This window comes from Mustela lutreola, chromosome 2 (assembly GCF_030435805.1).
Source record: "Mustela lutreola isolate mMusLut2 chromosome 2, mMusLut2.pri, whole genome shotgun sequence".
NCBI lineage: Eukaryota > Metazoa > Chordata > Mammalia > Carnivora > Mustelidae > Mustela > Mustela lutreola.
In genome coordinates this window covers 70583686-70597410 of record NC_081291.1, presented here as the reverse complement: position 1 = coordinate 70597410, position 13725 = coordinate 70583686, and the positions used below count along the sequence as shown (strand labels likewise).

Sequence of the window (13725 nt, the reverse complement as noted above, 5' to 3'; positions counted from 1 at the left end):
TCTGGGAGAGGGGCTGGCAGAAATCTTTCTTTTCCTTGGGATTTGGGGCCTTGATGTCAGATAACTGACAAGAACCTAAACCATAATATCATACTCTGGAGACAGCATCATGCTTACCCAGTTTTCACAAACTTTGAAGTTTCCTCTGTAAAATTACATGTAGTAGCCACAAAACATAGTTTCCATTCAACAATAATATACCTGAGCTCTTAATTACTCTTTAAAGGAACGGAGACAATAAAGTCATAAAAATTAGTAAGAATAAATACTTCCAGGTAACCACATCTACAGAGCTAATAAAAATAAGCCTCTGCCTTCGGCTCGAGTCATGATCTCAGGGTTCTGGGATCGAGCCCCGCATGGGGCTCTCTGCTTAGCAGGGAGCCTGCTTCCTCCTCTCTCTCTGCCTGCCTCTCCACCTACTTGTGATCTCTGTCAAATAAATAAAAAAAATATTTTAAAAAAAATGCAGCATCTAGGGGTGCCTGGGTGGCTCAGTGGGTTAAGCCTCTGTCTTCAGCTCAGGTTGTGATCTCAGGGTCCTGGGATTGGGCCCCGCATCAGGCAGGGAGCCTGGTTCCCCGTCCCCGTCTCTCTGTGTCTGTCTTTCTGCCTACTTGTGATTTCTTGTCAAATAAATAAAATCTTAATAAAAAACAAAAAACAAAAAACCACAAAACACTCCTCATTCTTGAAAAAAAAAATACAGCATCTAGTGTACCAAGGGACTGTAAAAAAAGTTAAATCCTTTAAATCTTTCAGTCTTTTTCACATTTATTCAATGCCATAATAATAATAATAATAATAATAAAGACTATGGGAACAGGAACTGCAGGGAAGGGAGGAAAGATAGCACCTTGAGAAGATATAGCCAGCTATAATGCTGTGGATTATTTTAACTTCATTTAATCTCAAATTACTCATGATATTCCTGCTTTTCCCTGAGGTACTAAACTCAAATTAAAAGTTGTACTTGGTCAAGATCAGTCTTTAGAAACTGTCCTCTACAATTTACAAATATTTCCTACTTAGAAAACTCTCTTTGGGGGGCACCTGGGTGGCTCAGTGGGTTAAGCTGCTGCCTTCAGCTCAGATCATGATCTCGGGGTCCTGGGATCGAGTCCCGCATCGGGCTCTCTGCTCAGCAGGGAGCCTGCTTCCCTCTCTCTCTCTGCCTGCCTCTCCATCTACTTGTGATTTGTCAAATAAATAAATAAAATCTTTAAAAAAAAAAAAAAAGAAAGAAAGAAAACTCTTTGTGGGACACCTGGGTGGCTTAGTAGGTTAAACATCTATCTGCCTTCAGCTCAGGTGGTGATCCCAGGACCCTGGACTGAGTCCCACATGTGGGTCCTTGCTCAGCGGGGAGCAGGGAGTCTGCTTCTTCCTCTGCTGGGCTCTGCCTGCTGCTCTCCCTGCTTGTGCTCTTTCTGAAGGAAGGAAGGATACTTTCTATTGATTAAAAAAAAAAAAAACCACCAATCAACTTTTCTAACAATTTTTTTGGATCTTTTTATTTTCCAACCCCCTCCCCAACTTTTAATTTTGAAAATTTTCATACCTTTTTTTTTTTTAAAGATTTTATCTATTGGGGCGCCTGGGTGGCTCAGTGGGTTAAGCCGCTGCCTTCGGCTCAGGTCATGATCTCAGGGTCCTGGGATAGAGTCCCACATCAGGCTCTCTGCTTAGCAGGGAGCCTGCTTCCTCCTCTCTCTCTCTCTCTGCCTGCCTCTCTGCCTACTTGTGATCTCTCTCTGTCAAATAAATAAAATCTTTAAAAAAAAAAAAAAAGATTTTATCTATTTATTAGAGAGAGAGAGAAAGCAACCACAGGTGGGTTTTGGGGCAGAGGGAGAAGCAGACTCCCCAGTGAGCAGGGAGCCCGATGTGGGGGTTCAATCCCGGCACCCTGGAAAAATGACCTGAGCCAAAGGCAGACGCTTAACTGACTGAGCCACCCAGGTGCCCCACGTGTAGAGATTACTTAAAACATAAAATCTTTAAAATAAATAAATAAATACATACATACACTGTTAAATAATTTTTTCTTTAGAAAGTCAATGACCAAAAAAAAGGAAAAGAAAGTCAATGACAATGAGTTACTGTTAAGCTGTTTTCACAATACATCTGTTTAGCAAAACTTTTACATATACAGTAACAGTAAGGATCAATTATTTATTTACTATTATTATTTTTTAAGAATTTATTTTGGGGACACCTGCTGACTCAGTTGGTAGAGCATGTGACTATTGATGTGGGGGTTGTGAATTGAAACCCCATGCTGGGTGTAGAGATTACTTAAAAATAAAATCCGTAGGGGCACTTGGGTGGCTCAGTGGGTTAAAGCCTCTGCCTTCAGCTCAGGTCATGATCCCAGGGCTGCATTGGGTTCTCTGCTCAGCAGGGAGCCTGCTTCCCACCCCCAACCCCCACCCTGCCTGCCTCTCTGCCTACTTGTGATCTCTGTCAGTCAAATAAATAAATAAAATCTTCAAAAAAAAAAAAAAAAAGAAGTTTAAGTTTCTACTTTCCACCATTATCCTTCAGGAACTGTAAAAGCCTCCTACAATCTTCCAAGCAAAGAGAGATGCCAACTTTAATATAATAAACAAGCTAGACTCTAAGGCTGACAAGAGACTCTGAAATTGGGGCGCCTGGGTGGCTCAGTGGGTTAAGCCGCTGCCTTCGGCTCAGGTCATGATCTCAGGGTCCTGGGATCGAGTCCCGCATCGGGCTCTCTGCTCAGCAGGGAGCCTGCTTCCCTGTCTCTCTCTCTGCCTGCCTCTCCGTCTACTTGTGATTTCTCTCTGTCAAATAAATAAATAAAATCTTTAAAAAAAAAAAGAGACTCTGAAATTGTCATTTCTACAGATATTTTGAAGAAATCAGTGTAAGAGGTAGTTTTTTCTTTTTTCTTTTTTTTTTTTAAGATTTTATTTATTTGACAGAGATCACAAGTAGGCAGAGAGGCAGGCAGAGAGAGGGGGGGAAGCAGGCTCCCTGCTGAGCAGAGCACCCAATGTGGGGCTCAATCCCAGGACCCTGAGATCATGACCTGAGCTGAAGGCAGAGGCTTTAACCCACTGAGCCACCCAGGTGCCCCAAGAGGTAGCCTTTTCCAAGGTAACCAACCATTATTTTATCTGCACTTTTACTTCAAGATAAAACTTTAAAACAAAAATACTCCAATGGGTTTACTATTTTTATTTTCCTTATTATCTTTCTGCACCTTTCAAGTTTTCTGTATGGAGTGGGTGTTACTTTTGTAATCAGTTTTTAAAACATTATTTGTAACTTCAGAGTTCTTACCAGAAAGAGTCTGCACGTAATTCCATAATGTGTCTTTATTTGTCCAAAAGTAGTCTCCATTGCCAATTGTAAGAGTGTATGGCCGTTCATCCATAAGCTTGACTTTCCTTCTACTCTGGCCTAATGAACATGGCTGACCTTCCAGGCGCACAGAGCTCTTAGGAGCAAAAACCTTGACACCCTTTAATCCAATAGGCTTCATTTTGAACCAAACAACTGCCTTTAGGTTTAAAGTAAGTAGAAAAGAAATACACTGCTTTTCAAAAACTGAAAGAAGTCAGTTAACTGAAAGCACAGACACATTCTAATACAGAATGTTAACAATTCAAATCTGATTGGAGGAGGGTTTTCCACACAAGCTACACATTTTAAAATACAGCTCCAATGATGTTTAAGAAAAGACATTTTTTTCCCCATAGGAATAAGGAATGTTAAAAACTAAGGAAACCTACTAATATGGTCACAAAGTAGTGATGATGCCTTTGTGAAGGCAAATTTTAAAAAAGAAGGATGCCATTTCAAAGAAAAATCATTCAGGTCTTTCGAAGTCACCATATAAATAAAGTTCACATAGCTCATGTGGTTTTCTATCACTTGGACAAGTGTCTCTGACTTATCAAAACCCTACACATATAACAGTTGATTATTACATAATCAGAGAAATATGTGACGAGCAATGCCTCAGACTTGAGCACCCTGTGCAGCACAACAGAAATAAAGGAAGAAAATAATCAAGAATTAACAATAACATGCTTTGTGGAAGATAGGCAAACCAGACCTCTACCATGCTGAGTATTTTTTTCTTATTTTATTTTTAAGTAAATCTCTACACCCATTGTGAGGCTCAAACAACCCCAAGATAAAGAGCTGCACTGACTGGCAGCCAGTGCCCCTGCTGGGGAGTATTTTAATATTCATATTGGAGAGTAGTTTTCATGTACAGAAAAGAGATTTACTCTGGTTTCCAAATATTAATACCTGAGTTATTAAGGCTCTACATTTAGAAAGCCTAGATTTCCCTTAAGCCTTTATATTCAACTTAGACTTTTTTTTTAAAAGATTTTACTTTTTAGTAGTCTCTACACCCAATGTGGGGCTTGAACTTACAAACCCAATATATTTTATACACAAACAAATGTGTAAACCATGACTGGATCTTAGTTTGAAAAGCACACCTTTCTTTTTTAATTGAAGTTTAATTAACATAGAGTTATATTAGTGTCAGGTGTACAACATGTTGACTGAACAAGTATATAGATCACTCAGTGCTTGCCACAGTATGTGCAGTTAAACGTTAGTACAGGGGGCGCCTGGGTGGCTCAGTGGTTAAAGCCTCTGCCATTCGGCTCAGGTCATGATCTCAGGGTCCTGGATCGAGCCCCCACATCGGGCTCTCTGCTCAGCAGGGAGCCTGCTTCCTCCTCTCTCTCTGCCTGCCTCTCTGCCTATTGTGATCTCTGTCTGTCAAATAAATAAAATGTTTAAAAAATAAATAAATAATAAAAAAAATAAACGTTAGTACAGTACTATTAACTCCAATCCCTATGCTGTACTTTTCATCTTTTTAACTTACTATTATCTTTTAACTGATACTTTGCCAGGTAAGCACAGTCTCTTTAAGCCTTAAAATAGCATTTCTGGGACAACTGGGAAACTTAATATATTCAAATATTAATTTTCTAAAGTATGACAAATTACAAGTGAATGGCCTTTTTTTTTTTTGAATGGCCTTATTTTTAAAAAATGCGTGGTAGATTTTTAAAAATGCATGGTGGGGCGCCTGGGTGGTTCAGTGGGTTAAGCCTCTGCCTTTGGCTCAGGTCATGATCCCAGGGTCCTGGGATCGAGGCCCACATCCCGGCTCTCTGCTCTGCGGAGAGCCTGCTTCCTCCTCGATCTCTGCCTGCCTCTCTGCCTACTTGCAATCTGTCAAATAAATAAATCTTAAAAATTAAAAAATTAAAAAATAAGTAAAAAATGCATGGTGAGGGGCGCCTGGGTGGCTCAGTTGGTTAAGCATCTGCCTTTGGCTCAGGTCATGATCTCAGGGTCCTAGGAGTGAGCCCTATATTGAGCTCCCTGCTCAGTGGGGAACCTGCTTCTCCCTCTCCTACTTCCCCTGCTTGTGCTCGCTCTATCAAATAATAAATAAAATCTTGAAAAAATTGTATGGTGAAATATTTAGAGATGAATATTTAGAAATATTGATATTTAGAAATATTTAGAAATGATTCAACACTCAAAGTTTTAGCCAGAGAGAGAGGAAATAAATATGGCAAAATGTAACAATCGTTAAACTAGCTGGTGAGCATATGGATACTCATTTTTTCAATTTTTTGGATGTTTGAAATCATCTGTAATACAAAGTAGAAAAATATCAAATATGCATGGATTCCTCACAGGAGCCTGAAGAAAGCAAATGGTAGAAGAGTACTGTATAGTTTATTTCCTCATCCGCATAGACAGATAGATAAACGAAGATTTTATTTATTTATTTGAGAGAGACAGTGTGAACATGTATGGATGCAGAGGGAGAGGGAAGGGGGAAAGAATCTCAAGTAGGCTCTGCCCTGAGCATGGACTGGGACTCAATCCCACAACCCATGAGTTCATGACTTGAGCCACAAGTCTGAAGCTTAGACCATAAGTCTGAAGCTTAACCAACTGAGCCAACCAAGCAACCCTGCATATATATACATATATATATATATATATATATTTTTTTTTTTTTAGATTTTATTTATTTATTTGACAGAGAGAGAGATCACAAGCAGGCAGAGAAGCAGGCTCCCTGCTGAGCAGATAGCCCGATGCGGGGCTCGATCCCAGGACCCTAGGATCATGACCTGAGCCGAAGACAGAGGCTTTAACCCACTGAGCCACCCAGGCGCCCCTGTTATTATCATTTTTATGGCCATTCTGGCTTAAAATTTCAAAGCCATCTGTAAGTACCCTTCTCCTGATTTCATATTACCCATCAAGTCTGATCTTTCCCTTATTCAAATTATCAATCTTTTCCTATTAAGCCTACTACAGCCAGGCTCTCAGTTCAAATTCTCAGATAAAAATTCTAATCTAGGATTTTGTGTCCTAACTCTAGCCATTCTCTCCTTTCAGATAACCATAAAAAAATAAGGTCGGGGCGCCTGGGTGGCCCAATGGGTTAAGCCTCTGGGTTCTGGGATCAAGCCCCACATCGGGCTCTCTGCTCAGCAGGGAGCCTGCTTCCCCCTCTCTCTGCCTGCCTCTCTGCCTACTTGTGATCTTTCTCTCTGTCAAATAAATAAATAAATAAAATCTTTAAAAAAAAAAAAAAAGGTCAAATAAATCATCCTAAAACACTGATGGTATTTTCTTAGTCAAAAATGCTAATAAATGGGGATGCCTGGGTGGCTCAGTTGGTTGAGTGGTTGCCTTTGGCTCCAATCATGATCCCAGGGTCCTGGGATCGAGTTCCACATTGGGCTCCTTTCTCAATGTGGAGCCTGCTTCTCTCTCTGCCTCTGCCTGCCAGTCTGCCTGCTTGTGCTCTCCCTCTCTCGCTAACAAATAAATGAATCTTTAAAAAAACACACAAAAAAAGCTAATAAATGGATGAAATCTTTAAAAAAAATACAAAAAATAAATGAAATAAAATGTTATTAGAAGTTAGGGGGTAGGGTACCTGGGTGGCTCAGTTGTTAAGCATCTGCCTTCAGCTCAGGTCATGATCCCAGGGTCCTGGGATGGAATACCACTACAGGCTCCCTGCTCAGCAGGAGGCCTGACTCTCCCTCTTCCATTCCCCCTCTCTTACCATCTCTCTGTCAAACAAATAAATAAAAATTAAAAAAAATTAAAAAAAGAAGTTAGGGGGTGCCTGGCTGGCTCAGTTGGTAAAGCATGTGACTCTTGGTCTCAGGGTTAAGTCTGAGCCCCATGTTGAGTAGAGAGATTACTTAAAAATAAAATCTTTTTTTTTTTTTTAAGATTTTATTTATTTATTTGACAGACAGAGATCACAAGTAGGCAGAGAGGCAGGCAGAGAGGAGGAAGCAGGCTCCCTGCTGAGTAGAGAGCCCAATGTGGGACTCGATCCCAGGACCCTGAGATCATGACCTGAGCCGAAGGCAGCGGCTTAACCCACTGAGCCACCCAGGCGCCCTTAAAAATAAAATCTTAAAAAAAAAGTTAGAAAACTGTCAGAACACCCAGGTTACAAATGAAGAAACTGAGGTTCAACTAAGAACCTTTCCTAAGGAGTAAGGCTTTCTGCTCACCTTACTATACCACTTAGTCACGAATTCCGCTAGTTTTACTCCCTAAACATTTCTCATATCTGCCTCTCCTCACCATCCTACCAACCCCAAAGTAATACTAACCCAGATTTAAAATAAAATCAGGGTCTCAGATGATGTCATTTTAACCTTTAGTAATGCTGAGACATAGATACTGTTATCATTTTACACAGAGGAAAGCTGAGGCGTAAAAAAAGGGTCTTAACATTTAACAAAGGAGTGCATGGGTGGCTCAGTTGGTTAAACATCTGACTCATTTATATATTTATTTGAGAGCACATGAGCAAGCGAGCAGGGGAGAGGGGCAGAGAGAGAATCTCAAGCAGACTCCCTGCTGAGCACAGAGCCCCACATGGGGCTCAATCTCACAACCCTAAAATCATGACCTGAGCTGAAATTAAGAGCTGGACACATAACCAACCAAACCACCCAGGCACCCCAAGTGTCTGACACTTGATCTCAGCTCAGGTCTTAATCTCAGGGTCACCAAGTTCAAGCCCTCTGTAGGGCTCCATGCTGGGTGTGGAGCCTACTTTATTTTCATTTTTCTTTTTAAGATTTTATTTGTTTATTTGACAGGCAGAGATCAGTAAGTAGGCAGAGAGGCATGCAGAGAGAGAGAGGGGGAAGCAGGCTCCCTGTTGAGAAGAGAGCCCAACGCCGGGCTTGATCCCAGGACCATGACCCGAGCCGAAAGGCAGAGGCCTCAACCCACTGAGCCACCCAGGCACCCCATGAAGCCTACTTTATTTATTTATTTTAAGATTTTATTTATTTATTTGACAGACAGAGATCACAAGTAGGCAGAGAGAGAGAGAGAAGCAGGCTCCCTGCTGAGCAGAGAGCCCGATGTGGGGCTCGATCCCAGGTCCCTGAAATCATGACCTGAGCCCAAGGCAGAGGCTTAACCCAATGAGCCACCCAAGTGCCCCTGGAGCCTACTTTAAAAAAGAAAATTTGCCCAAGGTCACACGGATACCAAGTGGTATCTTGGTAGGATGGACCCAGGCTGTCTGGTTAATTCCCTTGTTTTCAACTTCATCATTCTCACCTAGCTCCGTTAAAATATAAATCTGGTCACATGATGCTCTTGCTGAAATCTCTTCTGATTACAATGAACTCAAACTGACATAAGCCAGCCCCTGACACAACTGAATTCATCTCTTTACTCACTACACTATAAATACGTATCAAGTGCCTCCTATATGCTAGCCCTTGTTCTAGGCACTGGAGATAAGAGCAAGACTAACACAGATAAAAGTACCTTTCTTCGGGGTGCTTATATTCAATGGGTCTTCTCAGTCTCTTTAAACATTTTCCAAGGAGTCTATACATTTGTTGCTCCTCTTACCTGGATCATTTTTTCTCCGCATGGCTGGCTCTTTATATTCAGGGTCTCTGTTCCAGTGTTACCTCTAAGAGAGCCCTTCCTTTTCTAACCAATCTATTCAAAATAGGGTTCTTGCTCTCAGTTATCCTCTGTCGTCTGACTCATCTTCCTTTTCTTCACAATATTTATCACAACTTAAAAATCACAATTACTGGGGTGCCTGGGTGGCTCACACGGTTGAGCGTCTGCCTTTGGGTTGGGTTGTAATCCCGGGGTTCTGGAATTGAGCCCCGTATCAGACTCCCTGTCAACAAGGAGCCTCCTTCTCCCTTTTATTCCTCCTGCTTGTGCTCTCTCACTCTGTCAAATAAATAAAATCTTTTAAAAAAAACCCATAATTATTTATTTTGTTTACCCTGTCTTTCATACTATAAGCCTCATAACTACAGAGTTACGTTAGTGCCTGGCAAAGCAGGCATGGGTAAATATTTACTGAATAAATTAATATAACAACATTAGCTGGCTTTAGCTATTCTCTGGGCTTCCAGTCTTGTTTCATTTAAATCTACCCCCTCCCATACTGTGGTCAGGTCACTTACTTTCTTAAAGGGTTTCATGGGTTTCTTTTCTTAACTAAGAATAAGCACACAATACCCTCCATGACAAGGGCTCTGAGCTCGGGAGCTCAGAGATGAAGCAGCATATAAACTAGACTTTGAATGAAGACACAGTTTACCAGATTGAGAAGAGAAAGAAGAGAAAGGAAGATGCCACTTTCTCTTCTTTCTTACCACTCAGAAACTCAAAAGAACACAATACTTTTCAAGAGAGTCGTTACTGGGGCGCCTGGGTGGCTCAGTGGGTTAAAGCCTCTGCCTTTGGCTCAGGTCATGATTCCAGGGTCCTGGGATCGAGGCCCGCATCGGGCTCTCTGCTCAGTGGGGAGCCTGCTTCCTCTTCTTTCTCTGCCTGTCTCTCTGCCTACTTGTGATCTCTGTCTGTCAAATAAATAAATAAAAATTTAAAAAAAAAAAAAAAAGAGTCATTACTGGTGTGAAGAACTAGGTGTGTTGATATAGAAACATTAGCTGGAAACAGACCGTTAAGTTTCACAAATGACATTAAAGAGTGAGGATTTGATGCACATAAGATGATACAATCTTAGAAAGTTTACAGGCATGGGAATGGTATGTTCCAATTAGTGTTTTAGAAATAAAAACACAGGGGCGCCTGGGTGGTTCAGTGGGTTAAAGCCTCTGCCTTTGGCTCGGGTCATGATCCCAGAGTCCTGGGATTGAGTCTAGCATCGGGCTCTCTGCTCAGCAGTGAGCTTGTTTCCTCCTCTCTCTGCCTGCCTCTCTGCCTACCTGTGATCTCTGTCTGTCAAATATATAAAATCTTTAAAAAAAAAAAAAAAAAGAAAGAAAGAGAGAAAAACACAGTAGTGAGAATAATGGACTGGATAGGAAGAGAAACAAACACCAGTCAGAAGGCTGCTTAATGTGAAACAGACCACATTAAAAAATAAAGGCTAGAATCACAGCAGGTGAAAGGGGGATAGAGAAGAGGAGAGATTCAAAGGAATGATATTAAACACTCATCTACTTAATACAAATTTAACATTATCTAGGTAAGAATTTCCTACACTGTGACCCATAAACTTCAACCAAAGACACAGTCCCCAAACGCCCTGGACCTTATTCTTCCACTACACATATTACACAGCTACGGTACCTAGCTATATTACATACATACTACCAAATGGATATGCTACTAAGTTGGGTGTCTCACAGACCGAGCAATAGGTCCTCAAAGGCAGGGAGTATGTTCTATTCACTTCTTCAATATCCAAGGCAGTCCCTCGTACTTAATCTTTGTGAATGAACAAGTCGAAGAGTGCTTTATAACTGATAGAACTTGGAAACTAGATGGGCTTTAGGCCTAAAAAGGTCATTCCAGGCAAGTGCAAAAGACACCGGCAAGTAGGAAAGGTAAACCTGGGAAACAGATACTGTGTTCAATTAATAAGGAAGATGCTGGTCCGCTTGGTCCGGCCTTGAACAAGTCATGCTTATTTTCTGCCTGGAACATTGTCCCTATCCATCCTACTTCTTCTACATGGCTCTCTCCTTCATTTCAGGGGGGTATCTGTTCAAACATCACCTCACCCGAGCCCTTCCGTGACCAGCCTACCTGAAAATTCTATAGCATACTCCATTATCCTCACTTTGTAAACCTTTTCTCTACTGTATATGAGGATCGGCTCAGTTTTATTTCAAATCAAGTCCATCTATCAGTTATTGAGATCAAAACCTACAGAATATAGAGACTGTCTTTCCTTTTTTTCTAAATTTCACTGCAAAAAGTCTAAGTTGTTGCCCACTTCTAAGATCCCTCAGTTAAGTTCTCCCAACATAAATGAGATGCCACAGAGAACATCAATTTCTCACAAGACACATATGGCAGACCGTCCCAGAAGTAGGCAAGAAAGAATTTTATATACCATAATGAAGTTTCTAGGAATGGAGCAGTAATCCATAAAAAAAAAAAAATCGAGATTAAATTAATTAACTTTAAGGAACTACGGGAGAATAGGTTACAAACGCAAGATATTTGAGAGCACAGAACGAAGAGAGACACTCTAATTTTATGTCTACTTAAACAAGTAGTTTTCACAAAGCTAATTACACAGGACGTCGCAGACCAGAGGCAGGCTTATGTGGGGGCGAAAGAGCCCAGGTGAATCTTATCCTGAGCCAGGGGACACAAGGCAGCTGTGCGTTCCAGAGTGAACTTTACCTATTCTGCCTTCCCCACTGGAAAACCGAAAAGCCTGTGAAGTGGTTAAATAAATTTAAGTCAGATATTCTGGAGAGAGGCGGTCAGTAGTGACTTCATACTGCACTTGGGTAAAAAAAACCCTATAGATCTGGGACCCAAAGACTCACGCTTGGGACGGCCGTGGGAGAGGCCGGGGGAGAGAAATGCACACCCAGATTCAAGTCGCCCTCGTGTCCCCACCAACTCCGCGCCAGGGTCGGCCCACCCCTGCGTGTCCCACAGCTTTAGCACACCGGGCGTGGGCACCTCACCTGCAGGCTTGTCTGCAGCCATCTTCCCACCCCAGCTTATGTTCTTCCCCTCAGGTGGCGTGGCCTTGACTCCAGCTGCCGAGCCGGCTGCGATCCTGAACCTCGGAAGACGAGTCCACCCGGGCTCCGGGCCCCTGGGTTCCCGCCTGGGGAGTGGGCTGACGCGGGCTTAGGAAGTGACGAAGGCTAGCTCGCGTCGTCTAGCAACAAGAAGCAGCGTCTCCGGCCGGGTAGCCCCACAGTCCCCTGCCAGACACTGCTTCCGCTGCACGGTTTCCCGGTATACACCACTTCCGGGGGCCTTCGCCCGTGTGGGAACTGCAAGCTGGTCCCGCCCCACGCTGGCGTCCTCCGAGCGCCCCGCCCACGGCGGCGCGCGTGTGTGCGTATGCGTGCGCGCCCGACCCGACGGATGCTATCTTGGGGCTGTGGGCGTGTGCTGGGTAGCATGGGCGGGGTCTGCACGCGATTACCTCTGGCTTATACTGCTTAAAATTCTGCAGTGTTAGAGCTTTCCTCCCGCATTTTACGTAAAATCACAATTATAACACTGTGTGCTGAGCAATGAGCCGTGCGCTTGGCCTGTACGCTTTCACTGATTTCTCCCAATTTTGTGAGAAGGCACTGTTGCTGTTCCCGTTTAAAAACGAAACATTTTACTTTAGAATAGTTTTATATTTACAGAACTATGGCAAAGATGATACACAGAGTTCCTGTATACTCCTCACCTTGTTTCCCGTGTTGCAAGCATCTTAAATTTTGACTAAATAACTGGTACATCCGTCATGTCTAAGAAACGACCTTGATTGGTATAACGAAATAATAATTTATTATTTTAAAATATTTCTTAAAATCTATTTTTTAATTTCACCAGTTTTCCCCAATGCCCCCATTCTGTCCCAGTATTCTGTCAAGGACACTACGTTACATTCGTTATGTCTTCTTATGCTCATCTTGACTGTGATAGTTTCTCAGATTTTTCCTGTCCTTGATGATTTTGACAGCTTTAAGGAGTACTGGTCAGGACTTTTGAATAACGCACATCTGATTTGATTTATTTTGTTCATGGTTATGAAGTTGGCACTGAGACATTCATCTTGTCAATTCAGAACAGAAGCAGTCAAATTGTCCCCAGGCAAAGCTGGACCAAAGAAGAAACACATAGGCCTAGCTAGCTTCAAGGGATAGGAATGCCTGCTTTATCTTCAAAAGCAACCTGTGGGACAAGTAGTTAATCAACACTACCCTAGAGATACAATTACCAAATATATCTAATGAAATCTTTAACATAAAGAAAAAAGGTATATTTTAGATTCCAAGTATCTTGAAATGGAAAAGACCTACAGAGAATCAGACAAAGTGGCACCAGGACACCTGCTAACTTCATGGGCCTTCAGTCAACAGGGTCAACAGGGTCTACCTTCTCAGGACACCCCTGCCCAATTAGCAAGGATCCAGTGGGGGGAGTTACTTCTATCAGAGGGCTAAAAGCTCTCAGCAGAAGGAGGAGGGGGAAGGGACAAAAGCAGGGAAGGAATGCATTTCGTTTTGCCAAATCAGCGGTTCCAGCCAAGGAGACTATCCAGCTAGGTGTTTCACCTGGTAGCCCCTTACATGAGATAGTTTGAGAGGGACTGGAGCTGAGGATCTGTGCAGAAGCCGCACTGAGTTGTCTTTTTTAAGATTGTATTATTGTTGTTGTTGCTGCTGCTGTCAT

General features: G+C 42.3%; 1 protein-coding gene across 11 annotated transcripts in view; it reads right to left on the bottom strand.

Annotated features, from left to right (window-relative positions):
* Nucleotides 1-12314, bottom strand: part of CNOT10 (CCR4-NOT transcription complex subunit 10) — an 81895-nt gene extending 69581 nt beyond the window's left edge. For 5 of the 11 annotated variants that reach the window (XM_059162176.1, XM_059162184.1, XM_059162177.1 and 2 more), the window contains exons 1-2: nt 12009-12314; nt 3310-3529 (exon numbers count right to left, since the gene is read on the bottom strand). In XM_059162176.1, coding sequence (XP_059018159.1) covers nt 3310-3511 — 202 coding nt within the window. In that variant the 5' untranslated portion in view covers nt 3512-3529; nt 12009-12314. The remainder of the gene's footprint in view (nt 1-3309; nt 3530-12008) is intronic. The other 6 variants (XM_059162178.1, XM_059162179.1, XM_059162185.1 and 3 more) reach the window with 3 other exon arrangements.
* Between the last annotated feature and the right edge of the window lie 1411 nt (nt 12315-13725).